Below are 17599 nucleotides of genomic sequence, written 5' to 3'. Positions count from 1 at the left end.
GGTTTAGTCCACTTATGTATCCTTCCCTTCAAGGCTCAGGGGTCCAAGATTATCTTCTGTGTCTGTGTTAATTGGTTTCCCTTTTCTTTGTTGAACAGCGTCTGTGCAGTCCTTGTGCCTAGTCCGCCATCTTGCCGGAACTCCCGTCTACATTATTCTTTACTGCTGCATAGCATTCCATCATGTGTACGTACCATAGTTTGGTTATCCACTCTTCCGCTGTTGGGCACATAGGTCGTTTCCATCTTTTTTCTATTGTAAGTAGTGCTGCGATGAACATGAGTGTGCATATATCTGTTCCTGTCCTGGCTCTCACTTCTCTAGGATATATACCTAGTAATGGGATTGCTGGGTCAAATGGTATCTCCAATTCCAGCTTTTAAGGAGTCACCATTATGCTTTCCACAGTTGTTGTATCACTTCAAAGTCCTATCACCAGTGCCAATGATTGTGAACATCTCTTCATGTATTAGCTGGCCACCTGAATATCCTCCTTGGTGAAATGTCTATTCATGTCTTCTGCCCATTTTTCAATTGGATTGTTAATTCCTTTGGTGTTGAGGCATTGGAGTTTTCTATAAATCTTAGAGATAAGTCCCTTGCCAGATATGTAATTATTGGCAAATATGAATTTGTTGTTGTCATTTTTGTTATGTGCTTTTTCATGGTGTTGATTTCTCTGTTCCATATAATTTTCTATGTTGAGGTCGTTTTGTTTATGAATCGTTATCACTTCCTTCATTGCTGTTGTTTTAGTATTTGTTGTATATTTATGCTGGTCCTCTTTTTTATTTTGATGTGAAGGTTTATCATTTTTCTTTGAGGTTACTCTATGATTTATAGTTTTCTTCCCAAGTTTAGAACTGTCCATTCTATCTTATAGTTGTCTTGACTTCCCTACCATCTAGAAGTTCTGTAAAGACACAGTTTGTTCCCTCCTTTTGGTTTGTAGTTGTCCTCATTTGTCAATTGATGTTTCTGGTTCCAGGTTTACAATCTTGTAGGTTTATTTACTTTGGACACTTCCATACATAGCTGGGTTGGTTTCTGGGTTATATCATCATGTGTGTTAATGGTCAGTTGTTGTTGTTTGTTGTTGCTTCTCTGTCCAAAGGGCTCCCTTTAGCATCTCTTGTAAGGTTGGTCTGGTTTTAACAAATTCCCTTAATTTCTCCTTATTTGGAAATGTCCTAATATCACCATCATATTTGAGGGACAGTTTTGCTGGGTACATAATTATTGGTTGGAAATTTTTCTCTTTCAAGGTTTTATATATACTGTTCCATTGTCTCGTTACCTGCGTGGTTTCTGTCGAGAAATCTGAGCTTAGTCTTATTGGTTGCCCCTTATAGGTGACTTTTCATTTTTCTTGTGCTGCTCTCATGATTCTTTCTTTGTCTTTGGTTTTGGTGAGTTAGGTGATGATATGTCTGGGTGATTTTCTTTTGAGGTCTATCCTTTTTGAGGTTTGTTGGACGTCCTGAATGGATATATTCTTATCTTTCATCATACCAGGGAAATTCTTTTCCAATAAATCTTCAACAATTTTCTCTGTGGTTTCATTTTTCTCTTCCTGCTCTGGAATTCCGATTACACATAGGTTATTCCTTTTGATGGTTTCCCAGATGAACCTTAGGATTTCTTCATTTTATTTTGATCTTTTTTCTGATTGATCCCTTTCCAAAGAAGTGTTCAGGTATTTGCCTTCAATCTCACCAATTCTGTCTTCCATTGATTCAATTCTGCTCCTTTGCCCATTCAATGTCTTATCTAGTTCTGAAAATTTAGTATTAATCTTCTGGTTTTCTGTGGTAGATTTTGTATCATTTCTAGTTTTTCATTTATTTTGTCTTTTTGATCTTGTATTGTCTTTCGAAATTGTTCTAGGGTTTTCTCTCTGTTTTCCTTGGTTGGTCTCTCTCAGTTCATTGAAGATACCTAAATATAATTCTTTTGAATTCCTTATCAGGGAGTTCCAGTCTGCAGCTTCCTCAGGGATGTGTTTTGAGTCTTCTTCCTATCCCTTGTTTCTCCTGCTTTATCTTGCTTCTTTGTGTGGACTGTGATGCTGTGTTGTCTCTGAGGCATTGTGACATTTTTGTGTTTATATTTAATTGGTGATTGTATGTTGGAGTGACTTGCCCATGATTTTCGTTTTCTTTGTATGTTATCTACGTAAGCAGGTTACTGTGCTGTGCTCCTCTCTTTACTAGTTGACAGCACTCACCACCTGTCTCCTTTCCTGTTGTCAGCCTCTCATATGTCACTGCCAACCTTGGCAAACAGAGCCTATTCTTAGGTCCCTGGAATTCAAATGAGAATGCTAACACTTAAAAATCCCAAATGGCTGCTGCATGTAAACAATCAAAATGGCTGCGCTCTCCAGACAGCAGAAAGTCACCAGCTCACATTGTCTCCCTCCTTGCTGTTTCCCTTCCTAGTCATAGAGGCCACCATTGCAATCGTCCCTGCAGCCACTGGTGACCAGGGCTTATCTTTAGTCAATTCTCAGATCCCAACACCACTTGAAGATATTCAGGCTTTTGGTTCCATTAGAGTAGCTGATAGTCTGCAGCTCCGACTGTCTGTGTACTCAGTATTTTCATTCAGGTTTTTCCACTAGTTGGTGCCTAATCTACTTCTGTATAGTTCCTTTCAAAGCTCAGGGCTCCAGGATTATCTTCTGTATCTCTGTCAACTGGTTTTTCTTTTCTTTGTTGAAGAGGGTCTGTGTTGCTTGTCTGCCTATTCCTCCATCTTCCAATAGCCCATTATACCATCCCTTTTCCTAGCCTCTCATGGAGGCTAGGAAATATTTTCAAAGAATGAAACAACTTAATGACATGATCTTTAAGAACCAATAGATATTTGTACAAATTAAATCTTTTCATAACTTGTGAACCAACAATTCTGCCTGTGGAAATACATTTCCAAGAGTCCCTTACACAGCTCCATCAGGTATCATGTGCAAGAGTATTCATTGCAGTATGGTTTTTGGTGATGGGGGCCTGGAGGCCAACTACATGTCTGACGTTGAGATAGTGGGTAGGTAAGAGGTGGATTCGTATCACGGGGCATTAAGAAACAAGCAACAAAATACGTGGGCAAATAACAATATATAAATGGACATTTTAAAAATATGATGTAGTGGACTGGCACATCATGCAATCTTCAGCCTGTATAACTATAAGACCAGAAGAACTAGTTGGTGCCTGGCTACCACTGTCAACCAGTCAGAGGGGGATCTATGTAGGAGATCCTGGACAGAGTGGGAGAACAGTGTGGAACAAAACTCAAAATCATTTTAAAAAAAGATCAGGTTTGCTGGTCTCATAGAACCTGGTGGAACCCCTGAAACTATGGCCCCTAGCTGCCCTTCAGGTCTGGAATTGAAACCCATTCCTGTGGCTTCCAGCCAAACAAAAGACAGGCATATGAGCTGAACATTACATTAGGTAGATACGCTCCTTGGTGAGATCAATCATGGAGAATAGAAGGACTGTGTATGCACAGGGAGATAGCTCCGGGGGGCAGGAGTGCATGGGAGGGAAGGACACAGGGAAAAGAGTGGTTGCACTGTGGGAAATTATAGTCAATGTCATGAGGCAGTGTATGTGAACTGTTGTATGGAAAATTAATTTGCTCTGTAAACTTTCACCCAAATCACAAAAATATTAAAATAATAATAATATGTAGTGGGACAAGTAAAACACCATTTATATGTACATAACAGTTTTCCATAAATTAAAAACATGCATCTGGAACTATAATACTCAAGTCTTCAAAGAACACACACAAAGACACACAGTATGTTAGAATGGTTGCATATTAAGGAAGGAAGGAGAATGGGAATGAGGTAGGAAGGTAAAATATTTTCAAAGAACTGAAATAAATAAATGACATATAGTAGGTATATCCTACTCTGAGAAATCATGGACTTAGACTGCCATGCAACTGTTATAAAACATGTTTTGAAGGTGAAAACATAATATGGCTATGTATGCAGTATGATCTCCATTATGTTAAAAATATATATGCATAGAAAAACCTGGAGAAAAAGATGTTAATGGTATCTTTAGGAGATGAGATCATGTATGATTTTAATTCTTAATACATTCTGTATTTTCTAAATTGAGTTTTTATTACTGACATATAGGAATCAACAGAAGGCTAGATTTTTAAAAACATCATGGGTCCCAATGGGAAAAAAGACAAAAGGCAATGCAGTATTGAACTGTTCTGAGTGTGAGGACCATCCATAAAATTCTTTGTAGGTTCTCTTTACCTGGAGGAAGGGGACAGGCCCTCTAGATGAAGTCAAGAGGTACATCAGAAATAGAGTCTGAGTCCAACTCCCTTGTCTTTTTCATCCTTGTCCAGCTCTTGGAGCAAGCCCTGGTGATAGAGGAACAGCTACGCCGGGCAGCTTACCTGAACATGTCCGAGGACCCTTCTCACCCTTCCATGGCCCTAAACACCCGTTTTGCCGAGGTGGAATGTTTAGCGGAGAGTCATCAGCACCTGTCCAAGGAGTCGATGGCAGGAAACAAGCCAGCCAATGCAGTCCTTCACAAAGGTAGCCAGTGGCTCTCCTGCCTCCTGCTGGTTCAATCTCCACACCCCCTGCCATTTCCCCAATACACACATACTTTTCACACCTTTTTCTGGGGCCCTTTGGGAGCTTGCAGTGTGCTGGGAACCTTTGCCTTCTTCCTTAGGAACTTAATATTTTAGAGGCAATCAAGGACAGCAATTCTTTCCCTCTTTTAACTCTTAATATATTTAGGTTCTTGGGGATAGAAAGCAAAGCAGAGTAATAACTGTCATCTGGGATACTTTTAGAGGTGATATCAGGTGATTTAAGATTCCTTTAAATTCTAGACCCCTTTCAACATTTTCTTCCTATTAAAATAAAACATTGCAAGGAAGGTAGAGGGTGAAATGAGGAAAAAGAAGGCTGTTACAAAAGGAGTAGGAGACTTAGCTGTTACAAAGTAGAGAGGAGAGACAAAAGTGAGAAAAGGGGACAACGGGAATAAGCTTCTCTTGAGAAGTGTGAGAAATACAGAGCAAGGGAAAATAGAATGAAAGTGACTTTGAAAAGTGTAAATCATGGACACTCAGAACTAAAATAAGAGAAATAGAATTTGAACATGGTAGAGGGCCAGGTCAAGTGACTGAGTGACAAAAGACAATCAACACATAACTCCAGCATATTGCAGTCACTTGGTCATTAGAAGTGATGGGAAGCTCACCCACTGTGGTAGAAGGATCTGTCTTGACCACCATAGCTCACCATCTCCCTCTTTATTCCCTTCCCCCTGCAGTTCTGAAACAGCTGGAAGAACTGCTGAGTGACATGAAAGCTGATGTGACTCGACTCCCAGCTACCATTGCCCGAATTCCCCCGGTTGCTGTGAGGTTACAAATGTCAGAGCGTAACATTCTCAGCCGCCTGGCAAACCGGGCACCAGAACCTACTCCACAGCAGGTAGGGCCATTTTCTTCTGGCTAATTCTTCCAGTAGAACAATTCTGGAGGTTGTAACTTTGTTCTACGTCCTAGCTTTACATACTGAAGCTGGTGGGGCTGTCTTATCAGTGAATTTCCTTGGGGTTGGGATGGATTCCTGTGGTCTGTAATTCTGACTTTCTTAGTTCTCTTTCCCTATAGGTAGCCCAGCAGCAATGAAGATCCAGCCAGATTAATGATAACCACCTCCACCGCTGAGCAGTGACCTTTCTCTCTTTCCTTTGTCCCAGCTTCTCCCCTGGAGGCCTGAGAGACCCTAATTGCCTTCCCTCTGCCCCATCTTCCATGTTGTAAAGGAACAGCCCCAGTGCACCGGGGGAGGGGAGGGAGTGAAGGGCAGTGGTGCCCTTCCTGCTGGAGAGACATGCAGCAGTAGCGCCGGCGCCATCTGCAGGGAGCTGGCGGGCTGGCCCTTGTCTGGGCCCTGGCTTCTCCCCACTGTAACGTCTGTTACACAAACTGTTGTGGGTTCCCGCCAGTCTTGAAGAAAATGATCTGAATTTCTTCCTCATTTTGGTTTTATTTTGTTGGGTTTATTTTGTGTTTTCTTTTAATCCTTTTTTGGGATATTCAGAGTGGGCCGGGCCCCTGGGCGAGACACAGCTACCTCTGTTGGCATCTTTTTAATACCAGGAACCCAGCGGCTCCAGCCACTGAGCGGCTAGAACGAAATAAAGTGAAGGAGAAAAAAAAAAAAAAAGAAAAGAACCAAAAGCATAAAAAACCACAGCAAATTTCTTGATGAAAATTGAAAATAAAAGTTTCCTTGTATTTTAGTGCTCTGGTTCAGTGTGGGTGTAGGTGCAGGTGAATGAGTGTGTATGATAGGAGCTCTGGGGATTATAACTGAAAACTTGGAGTTACGCTGTGTTCTGATATTCCATGCAAGAGCCATGTTATGTCTGTGTGTGCGGGAGGTATCCAGTGTGCTCTGACCAAGAGTCACTTAAAAAAAAAAAATCAGCTGCTCTCAGGCGACTCACAGGGATCCTATCGGACAGAACAGAACTGCTCCATAGGGTTTCCAAGGTTGTAAATGTTCAGAAACAGATTGTCACATCTTTCTCCCTCATAGAGGCTGGTGAGTTCAGACTGCTGACCTTTTGGTTAGCCGATGAATGCTTAATCATGAGCCACAAAGATGACTTACTAGGCACATGAAGTTGGTTCTGACTCAGTGAACTCATGTACAACAGAACAAATTGCTGCCTGTTCCTGTGCCAATCACAATTATTGCTGTGCCCATTGTTGCAGTCACTGTGTCAATCCATCTTGTTGAGGGTCTTCCTTTCTCTCATTGACCATCTACTTCACCAAGCATGATGTCTTTCTCCAGGGACTGCTCCTTCCTGGTAACATGTTCAAAGTATGAGAGACAAAGTCTGGCCATTCTTCCAAGGAGCATTCCAGATGTACTTTCTCCAAGATATGATTTGTTTCTAGCAGTCCATGGTACATCAAATATTTTTCACCAACACCACAATTCAAATTCATCAGTTCTTACGTGGTCTTCCTTAATTTATTGTGCAGCTCTCACGTACATACAAGGCTATTGAAAATACTGTTTGGGTCAGGTGTCTTCAAAGTGACAGCTTTGCACTTTATGAATTAAAGAGGTCTTTTGTAGCAGGTTTGCCCAATGCTGTATGTTGTTTTGATTTCTTGACAAGGATGACTACCTGTGGAAACAAGAAGCTCCAAAACTGCCTGGGTTCATACCCTGACTACCATTTAATGGTGCTGTGACCTTCAGCAAGTCGCTTAACTTTGGGTTGCAGAGTTCTCATGTGTAAAATAAAACCCCAAACCATTTACCTGTGCAATCCATTGTGCTGATCGCATGAGTTTCAGAGAATTGCTGCTTCATGGGGTTTTTAATGGCTGTGATCTTTTGGAAGAGCTCCAGGCCTTCGATACAGATAAAATTAGGATTATTTTTCATACTTTGGGGAGCGTAAACCAGTGAAGCGCTTGAAACCACTTGAAGACCTAGTAAGTACTACATTGCCTAATTTGAAAGAAGGCTAAAGAGTTTTGTGGTGGATAACCTGGGTGGAACTATGATGCAAGACGTCTCCCTACTGGCGTGAACGTAGGCAGAAAGGAACCTTATCTGAGGGGACCAAACAGTGACCTGTGGGGTGAACAAGGAAGTAGGTTTCCTATAAAAACTTGGGGGTAGGAAGTAGGTGACGCGAGGGTTCCAAGATCTAAATTGGGTGGAGGATGACTGGGAGCCTGACAAAAATTCCCGCTGCTACACACTGATTAGAGTGGAGGAAGGCAGGCCGTAGACACCAGCTTTTTGAGGTTAAATATGCCGTGAGGCAAAAAGTCAACGTGGAGAGAGAAGTGTCGGAGAACTAAGAATGGTTCCCTCACCATCCCACGGTCCTCCGCTGGTCTGAGCTGTACGGTAGTTTCCAAGTTTGCCCAGCGCGCGTTCCCACGGTTAATCTGCGTTCCGGGTCTAGCGGCCAACGACAGGCAACCGGAAAAGGCGGGGCCGTGAGGCTAGCGCGCTCTTTGCGCCTGCGTGAAGGTTTTCCTGGAGTGTGGCGTCCGAACTCTCGCCGTGAAGTGCACGTGGAGTGCGGAACCTACTTCCGAAGGGGTGTCTCGGCCCTGAATCTGCTTTCGGGTGAGCAGAGGCTTCGGGGTGGTTCCAGACGAAGTAAAGGAAAGAAGTGCGACTGCACCGGCTAGGCCTGGGGCGTAGGGAAGGGCTGCAGTACAAATGACGTGGGGCACCAGAGCTCGGGTCTCAGGCAGGATTGGTCGGGCCTCGAAGGGCTATCGCGGGTGCTGAGCCGAGGTTTTGGTGAGGCGGTGCATTTTCCCCCTCTAGTGCACAGACTCTGCGTTCTGCAGTTACCCTTCCAACACAGACGTGACCCTACCTTTTTTTTTTTTTTTTTCCTCAGTACCATGGGGCGCAAGTTGGACCCTACGAAAAAGGAAAAGCGTGGGCCAGGCCGAAAAGCCCGCAAACAGAAGGGTGCTGAGACAGAACTCGCCAGATTCTTACCTGCAGATAAGGGTCAGTCCTGGCCTCCTTACTCCTCAGATTTTGAGCCATTTTTTCGTCTGCATCATAACGCCCTTCCTCTGTTTTTACTTTCTGCCCCAGTGGAACCTTTTCTGCGTGTGTTGTTAGGAAGTAAGAATGAAGCACTGTCATTGCCATCAAAGTTGAGAACTTAGGGAAAATGGGACAGGGACACAAGTACCCATGCAAGAGCAGGTACAGTTTAATCTTGTGGGATTTCAGAGGACAGGGGAGCTCACGCAGTTGAGAGAGTTAAAATAGAATTTATTAAGGAGATATATTTTGAAAAACGAGAAGCATTTTGGTAGGTGGAAACCAGAAAGGGGACTGGGCAGTCACAGCTATATTACAGAAGGGATGAAGATGTGAACATCTCCATCTTGTTCCCATAGTGATGTGTATCCTCCTTGACTGTATAGCATGACATGCTGGTGGGAGGGAGGATTGGACTGGTAGTTTGTATTGGGCTTTGGACAAAATGTGGTTTATTGAGGTATTAGCAAGTGCCAAGCACTGTACTGGATCCTTGAGATAGGATACATCACACCACTTCATCTTAGAGCCCTATGGGAGAGGCCCTGTAATCTTGATTTACAGTTAAGGAAATCAAAACTGAGAGGCTAAGTAACTTGTATACAGGTATCAAATGACAGGTCTGAAATTTAAGTTTGTTATTTCCTAGAGAATGAATGTATGAGAAACATAGTAATTGTGAAGGTAAAATCTCAGGTGGTTGGTAACTGATTTAAGTGAGAAAAGAAAGGGCAGACAAAAAGATGGTTTGAATCTGAGTTGTTATTAAAATGTTCATGCTATTTATTGAAACCTGAAGTCTGGAGGGAGGCCCAGTTTGGATTTGGTTGATGAACAAGCAGATGAGTATTTCATCTCCTTTGTATCTTTTATCCAATTCCTAGCAAAGTACTGTGGTGTGAATTACAATGTACTCCTTTAAATTGATGTACTAATTGTTTTCCTACCTTTAATTCCTCTGCATTTTTCTTTCTCATTTTCATTCTGACCTCCTGTTCTGTTTTTTTTTTTTTTTTAAAGATGGTGATGAGAATTCCAAGAGGCTGTCCAGTCGGGCTAGAAAGAGGTATGTGGAGATGTCCGGCCTTACATAGAGGCCTCATTTGAGACTGTCACTGCTTCTGAGTGATGATGGAAAATGGCAGAGCCTGGAAGTATGTTTCCATTTCCTCAATCTTTGTATCTTTTCAGGGCGGCCAAGCGGAGGTTGGGCTCTGCTGAAGCCTCTAACTCAAGTAAGTCTCAAGGGCCTAAACCATTGCCTGGAAAGCTACCAAAAGGTCAGTGAAAATAGCTGGATGCTATGTGAGGAGTCCTCTGGGTTCTGGGTAAGAAAAGACTGTCTGACATTTGGGATGAAAGGAACAACCAGAGGACGTTTTTAGGAGTAAAAAGAACAGGTTCCAGGGGTATGTGGCTGCCATCAGTCCAGGATTCTTCAAACGTTTAGATATTACCTCTGCAGGAGTTGTCCAGACACCTGGTAAGAAGGGAGCCTCGTCTTTGTATAATGTTGCTCCAGGCAGGAAGCGCCCAGCACCATCCCATAGCAGTGATGAAGAAGAGGATGAGGAAGACTCTGAAGAAGATGGTGTAGAGAACCAGAGGGACCTCTGGGGCTCTGAAGACAGTGATGCTGATATGGTAGATGACTTTGGAGCCGACTCTGACTCGGAGTGGGGAGATGAGGATGAAGGTGAAGAGGTGAGATCAGAATGGATCCTTGCCTTTTAGTTTCTTTCTAAATTTTTGGAACTGTCCCTTAGTGACAAAGATAAACCAGACTAGAAGGAATGGAATTTCATGCTCTCTCACTGTTTCTCAGTTGCCTCAGGTTCTCTCCCAGGTATAGAGTACAGCAGTGCCAGTGAGGATGTGGGAAGGTAGACAACTAGTAGGCCTCCTGACGGGAATGAAATGCATATATATTTTTTATGAAGTATTTGGTATCCAAGAACAGTTTCTTCCTTTTGACCTAGTAATTGCCTGTGTAGGAAGATGATCCAAAATGTGGGCAAAGATTTCTTTCCTGGGGTGTAAGAAGTTTTTTATTACACGGTTAGTATGTGAGCATATTTGAAAAATTCAAATACGTAGTTCTATAGGGTAAGAAGGAGCTCTGGTAGCATAGTGCCTAAGGCACTTGACTGCTAACCAGAAGGCTGGCGGTTCAAACCCACCAGCCACTCCTCGTAAGGAAGATGGGGCAATCTACTTCCGTAGTGATACTGCCTCGGAAACCCAAGGAGGGGTCGCTATGAGTCGGGTCCGATTTGACGGCATATAACAACAAAAACAACAACATAGAGTAAGAAGAGGAGGTGCCCATTTACACCCCTCTTCCACAATTCCTTTCTCTCTGGAATTATGCCTGTTGGTTTGGTAGGCACCATGTGGTGATAGTGCCAAAAAGTCTGGAAATTTCATAATATCCAATATATTTAAATAAGTTGTAGGTCATGCATACAATGAATTAACATTTGGCCATTGCATTATGTCTATGAAAATGATTATGATCAGTGAATGAAATGCATTGATTTTAACCATGTGGAAAATATATAGCCTATATCTAGAAGAAAATATAATAAAATGGATAACCTCCAAAGCAATTTTTGTCTTCTTTGCATACAAATAAGTGTGTATTATTTATGTTCTAAGCGTTAGTTATAGGAAAGGAAAATACACAGGAAAGTAGAAGGGTACAATTGAACCCCTTCCAGTCTGTCACTTAGTTTCACTATTGTGTCCTGTGGAATTTCTATCAGCATCTATTTCCTTTTGAGAGCAAGTGTTAACATTTGTATCTAGAAAATACAGGGATAGAAAATGGTTCATGAGATGGTAGAAAGGCAGACTTTGCATTACCAGCCATAGTCTCTTTTTGGCTTCCCTTTTGTGCAAAAGGTTATCATGCTCAGCCGTTAATCAAAAGGTTGGTGGTTATCATCTACCCAGAGACACCTTGGAAGAAAGCCCTAGCAATCTATTGAAAAATCAGCCTTTGGAAACCAGATGGAGCACAGTTCTACTCTGATACACATGGGATTACTCTGAGTTGGAATCACCTTGATGGCCCAATGGTTTTTGTTTCTTTTCAGTTGCTGCCTATTGAAAAGGCTGCTCAGAAGCAGAAGGCCCAGGAAGTTGGTACAGGGTGAGTTTTGTAAACTTGGGGTGGAAATCGGGCAGCAGCTGGGATGGAGGAAACTAAGGATGGAGGAGGAGTCTGTTTTGGTCTGTGAATCATCTGTTTCTGGATCTGTTTCTAGGGGCTTGTGGAGTGAGGAGGAGACTGATGAAGAGGAGGAAGAGGAGAAAGTGCCCTCTGAGTCAAGTCCCACAAAGAATGATGAGATGGATGGGGGCCTGCAAATCAATGTGGATGAGGAGGAGCCTTTTGTGCTGCCTCTGGCTGGGGAGATAGAACAGGATATCCTTCTCTTGCCAGGGTAAAGGGTAGGAAAAAGATGCTTTGCAGGGAGTTATTTTCAGGCCCTAGAGCAGCATGAAATAGTTCCTTAACAGGCCTACATGCCCAGGTTCCAGACCTGCAACGAGTTCACAAGAGGATCCAGGATATAGTGGGAGTGCTGCGAGATTTTGGCACTCAGCGGGAGGAAGGGCGATCTCGTTCTGAATATCTGAATCGGCTGCAGAAGGATCTGGCCACTTATTACTCCTATGGAGACTTCCTGGTTGGCAAACTCATGGACCTCTTCCCCTTGTCTGAGGTACTGGGTAGCCAGTCTTACCCCTATTCTCCTTTTCTTTCTTGTCTGTCTTACCCTGTGTGAGGAAGACAGCCAGCCATCCCGCTTGTTCTCTTCTGACTGAGTTCCTTGGCTAGCCTGCTGTCTTGTCTTCCCAGCTGATAGAGTTCTTGGAAGCTAATGAGGTGCCTCGGCCTATCACCCTCCGAACCAATACCTTGAAAACCCGGCGCCGGGACCTTGCTCAGGTGAGGAGTGGGTTTTGAGGTTTGGATTTCCCTAACCTACCCTGACTAGATGGGGTCTTAGTACCTAAGCATTTCTTGGTAAAGCATGATCACAGCGGGCAAACTCAGAGTGGCCTGGTGTCATGCTGGGTCTGCCTTAGAGGCTCATGGTGTAGGGCCTCTGTGGCATGGGAAACCTCATCCCACCAACCTTAGGATAAAAATGCAGCCTCAGAAAGAAACTGGACGGATTTATCTGCCTTCTAGATAATTGAGAAGCTGGTGAAACATATGATTCCTGCCTCCAGAAGAATATACATATTTGTAAACAATATTTTAAGCTAATTATTTCAAGGGGCTCAGGGCCCCCAGTTTAAAGGTCCCTGGTCTAAAGCTGGGAGTTCTGGTGACGTAGTGCCTAGGGCACTTGACTGCTAACTAGAAGGCTGACAGTTCAAACCTACCAGCCACTCCTTGGGAGAAAGATTGGGCAATCTACTTCTGTAGTGATACCACCTCGGAAACCCAAGGATGGGTCGCTATGAGTCAGATCCGACTCGATGGCAGTGAGTTTTGTTTTGTTTTTTTTGGTCTAAAGCCAGTAGTGTGGTATTTTGTTGTGTATCTGTTATGAAAATAACCGTATGATTTTCTTTAATATGCTTTAACCAATAACATTAAATTTTTGGATGGTGAGGGGGCTTGAGCCATTTGCAAAATTAGGCTACTTCCAGGAAACAAAAGGATGTGAGAGCTGGTAGTCTGCTCATTGTGTTGGAGTTAGGAGCCTGAGATTAAGCATAAGTACACCGTGGGATGGGATGGGATGGAGAGGAACTGATCGAGTGTGGAATAGTGTTCTGAGTAAGGTCTCAAAGAGATGTGGGGAGGACTGTGTTCTCATGTCTCTTTGCAAGCATAGCAGCCTTTGAGGTTTTAAATTCTTCATCCTTTTAATCTGTAGGCTCTAATCAACCGTGGGGTTAACCTGGATCCCCTGGGCAAGTGGTCAAAGACTGGACTAGTGGTATATGATTCTTCAGTGCCCATTGGTAAGTGTGTCCTGCCTGGTAGCCCTCCTACCCCAGCATCTTTCCCAGCATATCACAAGTGGCTCCTCCTTCACAGGTGCCACTCCTGAGTACCTGGCTGGGCACTACATGCTGCAGGGAGCCTCCAGCATGTTGCCCATTGTGGCCTTGGCACCCCAAGAACATGAGCGGATCCTGGATATGTGTTGTGCCCCTGGAGGGAAGACCAGCTACATAGGTAAGAGAGGAATAGGCAGAGGTGGAGATCCATCTGATCTCAGCTTTTGAAAGTGAAGAGGTGAAGAGCATATGCTGTGGAATCTGGTACACACAAGCCCCTGATGCTCTTCTGTCATCCATAAAATGGGGTAGTCATTGTTTGAGCTATGAGGATTGAAGTAATACATTTAAAAATTGCAGCATAGTGCTCAGCACATAAGAAGCCATCATAACCATTTTATTAAGCTAATAATCACTTTAAAGAAGTGATTTAGTCTCTAGGGTCAGGAAGTAGCTCAGTAAAAATGGTAAAATCACATTGCTATCACTAGGGGGCCAGTGCAGTCTGGGTAGACGATACAGTAGGCAGTGAGGAGTGGGACTTGCTGGGAGTGAAGTTTTACCTTGAAGTGATGAGACTTTACCTATAGGCTCCTGGACTGGAGAGTGGGTAGCAAATGTGGAGGCAGGGGAGCTGGCTGGTCAGCACTGTTGTCCTCTCTCCCTTCCTGAAGCCCAGCTGATGAAGAATACAGGTGTGATCCTTGCCAATGATGCCAATGCTGAGCGGCTTAAGAGTGTTGTGGGCAACCTGCATCGGTTGGGAGTCACTAACACCATCGTCAGCCACTATGATGGGCGCCAGTTCCCCAAGGTGGGATTTGGGACTGTATCTCTGTGTGTCCCTCCTGGACTTTTTCACTTTACCTGCCTCTAGGAAATGAAAGGTGCTGTGCAGGTTGCAGAAAACACCTAATTAACCTATCTTTCTTCAGGTGGTGGGGGGCTTTGACCGAGTACTGCTGGATGCTCCCTGTAGTGGCACTGGTGTCATCTCCAAGGACCCAGCTGTGAAGACTAACAAGGTGAGGAGTTGGGGAGTGGGATCAATGAGAAGACCTGGCTGGGCCTTGTAGAGCAGGAGTGTGAGGTAGAGGAGCGCCTTGAGCCGTCAGTAGCTTACCCCTCTCCTCCTGAGGGTGTCTTTTGAAATCCTGATACCCCTGGGTCTCTCTCCGTGGCATAGGATGAGAAGGACATCCAGCGCTGTGCTCACCTTCAGAAGGAGTTGCTCCTGAGTGCTATTGACTCTGTCAATGCCTCCTCCAAGACAGGAGGCTACCTTGTCTACTGTACCTGCTCTGTCATGGTGAGGCCTCTGCCATGGGAGGACAGGGCTGGGAGACACTCTGCCCCTTAGAGCTCCCGTCAGTTCCCTCTGCTTCCCTTCGTTCCGTCTGTGTCTCTTCTTGCCGCATGCAGGTGGAAGAGAACGAGTGGGTGGTAGACTATGCTCTGAAAAAGAGGAATGTGCGGCTGGTGCCCACAGGCCTAGACTTTGGCCAGGAAGGTTTCACCCGCTTTCGAGAAAGGCGCTTTCACCCCAGTCTGCGTTCCACTCGCCGCTTCTACCCTCATACTCATAATATGGATGGTTTCTTTATTGCCAAGTTCAAGAAATTCTCCAATTCGATTCCTCAGTCCCAGACAGGTAAGTGATCTTTTCATCACCACCTTCGCATGCTTGAATGAGAGACCGATTTCATTGAACTGAGTGTTCCTGTGCTCTGAACCCCATTGGAGTATATTAAAGTGTTCGTATAGCTAGGGGCCTTTTGCTCTACCAAGTGGCTGCAGTTACTCAGCATAAAATGAATTCCAAATGAAGGTTGTGGTTTCTTTTCCTTCTTGGCCCAGCGTTGATTTAGTGGTAATATCCTCTGCTGGTCCAGCATTCTTTGCACTAGGTTGGCACAGGGCTTCTCAGAGCTCTCAGCAGTTCTCAGAGTCCTTCATACTAATTGCAGATCATTTCCTCAGCCATCTTTAGGCATTTGGCCTATCCGGATCTCCAGGGAGAAGGGTGGGATTTTCTGAAACAGCCTTGAGAGTTTCTCATGCTGGGATCTAAGCCTGGGTTTAGTTGGAGGAGGGAGAGGAGAGTTTCTGAATACAAACTGCATGATTTATTGAGTTGATTTTTTTCCCCTCCATATTAAATAATGCCCTTTACATTTTATTCTGTTAACAGAATAAAAACTTTAAAAAAAAAAAGCAAAATTTGCTGTAACTTAAAAGTATATATTTGGTATGCCAGTCTTATTAGTTGCTATGGGTGTATCTTACTTTTCTGCATCTGATGAAAATTAACATTAAAAAAATTACCTGTTTGATTAAAAAAACAAACGACGCCCAGTGCTTTAGGCATATCCATTTCCCCTTAGAATGTCTTATTATCCACTGTCCTCAAGGGGGCACAGCTTCTTGAAACCTTTTGGCCTGTGGGTGGATAATGATCCTTTCTTAATAAGGTTCAAATAAACCCACTGCCATCGAGTAAATTTTGACTCATAATGATTCTGTAGGCAAGAATAGAACTCCCCATAGGGTTTCCAAGACTATAAATCTTTACAGAAGATCAGCATAGTTACCATATCTTTCTCTCATGGAACAGCTGGTGGGTTTGAACCACCGACCTTTTGGTTAGCAGAGCTGATTGTGTTAACCACTGTGGCACTAGAGCTCTTCTTCAAGTAGGACTTGAGTAAAGGCCAGGTGATATTAAGTGATAAGAATTTAGATGATCTGTTTTTAGGTGCTGTCCTAATTATGTGGAACACTTGTTAAAGAGACAGTAACCAGGAAATTCCTGTATTTTAATACTTCTGTCTGTCTCCACTAACGATGAAGAGCAGTTAGTAATGAGGCCCATTTCTCATATCATCCATCTGTTTAATTTGAACTCCAGGAGATTCTGCAACAGCCACCCCTGGAGATTCTGCAACAGCCACCCTTACAAACCCAGATTTACCTGACTTGAAGGGTCAGACTGCTCCCAAGTCTGAGAACAGCATCCAGCCAACCAAAAAGGCCAAAGGGGCTGGGCATGCAAAGCAGAAGTTGCAGAAACAGAAACAGCCCAAGAAAATCTCTTGCCAGAAGCAGAATGGCATCTCCAAAAAGACACACTCAGAATTGTCCACTGTACCTTTTGTCACAAAGGCCCATACATCCTCCAGGCTCCAGGATAGTTACCAACCAGCTGAAAAAGCTGGAGTCATCAGGGAACCAAAGGTGACCAGGAAGCTAAAGCAACAGTCACCTAAACTGCAGTCTCCCAAGAAAGGTGCCTTGCTGAAGTGGAATATCTCTCCCAAAGACATGAACTCAGAAACCCCTGCTATGCTGTCTCTCTCTAAGACCCAGGCCACCCGCAAGCCTGAGAGCCTTGGGCAAACCCATGGGAAGGCCAGAGGGACTGAGAAGGTAAAGCAGCAGTTGCCAGAGCAACTGTTCAAGAAAGCATCCTTTAAGAAACAGAACGGTACCCTTAAGAGTCCTCAGATTCCCACCACGGACCTCCTCGGATCTAGCCGGCCCCCACCAGCAAAGAGGAGGAAATCTCAGTCCAGAGGCAATAGCCAGCCACCATTGCCTTAAGATAGATAGTTGAAAAGTAGATGGGGTGGCTTACTGCCATTGTCACTGGGTTGGAACTTTTTACCTCTGCAAGGAGGGTTCACTACTATGTATACACATGAAATTTAATACATGTTTTACAACCTCTGGCCACTGTGTAGTTATTTCAGTGTGTGTATGTGGTGGTAGGGTCCTGGCTCTGCAGTTCTGGGGTGGAGGATGGGACTGGGATTCTGAAGAGAAGGAACTGTTGGGTACCACGGTGAATAATCATCTGTTTCGTCAGAGGACCCAGGAAGAGGGGAGGGTTACAATTAAGAGCTGGAGTGTTTGAGCTCTGGGGAGAGGAGGGCAATGCTGGATGTTGGGAGGATGAGC

General features: G+C 44.0%; 2 protein-coding genes across 2 annotated transcripts in view; both read left to right on the top strand.

Annotated features, from left to right (window-relative positions):
• CHD4 (chromodomain helicase DNA binding protein 4) overlaps positions 1–5691 on the top strand; it is a 33014-nt gene extending 27323 nt beyond the window's left edge. The window contains exons 37-39 of the mRNA XM_007937098.2: positions 4381–4576; positions 5328–5491; positions 5674–5691. Coding sequence (XP_007935289.1) covers positions 4381–4576; positions 5328–5491; positions 5674–5691 — 378 coding nt within the window. The remainder of the gene's footprint in view (positions 1–4380; positions 4577–5327; positions 5492–5673) is intronic.
• A 2769-nt stretch (positions 5692–8460) lies between these two features.
• NOP2 (NOP2 nucleolar protein) lies at positions 8461–17242 on the top strand. Its single transcript, XM_007937198.1, has 15 exons — positions 8461–8572; positions 9635–9680; positions 9806–9894; positions 10080–10318; positions 11713–11768; positions 11884–12044; positions 12146–12345; positions 12483–12572; positions 13516–13603; positions 13680–13820; positions 14317–14456; positions 14578–14667; positions 14829–14951; positions 15065–15293; positions 16551–17242. Exons 1-15 carry the CDS (start codon positions 8461–8463, stop codon positions 17240–17242), a joined length of 2496 nt encoding a protein of 831 aa, XP_007935389.1.
• The last annotated feature ends 357 nt before the right edge of the window (positions 17243–17599 follow it).

The sequence above is a fragment of the Orycteropus afer genome, unplaced genomic scaffold (genome assembly GCF_000298275.1).
Source record: "Orycteropus afer afer isolate SDZICR_OR568_19922 unplaced genomic scaffold, OryAfe1.0 scaffold00040, whole genome shotgun sequence".
Lineage (NCBI taxonomy): Eukaryota > Metazoa > Chordata > Mammalia > Tubulidentata > Orycteropodidae > Orycteropus > Orycteropus afer.
The sequence above is the reverse complement of the archived record's forward strand: the minus strand, read 5'-3'. Positions and strand labels throughout refer to the sequence as shown.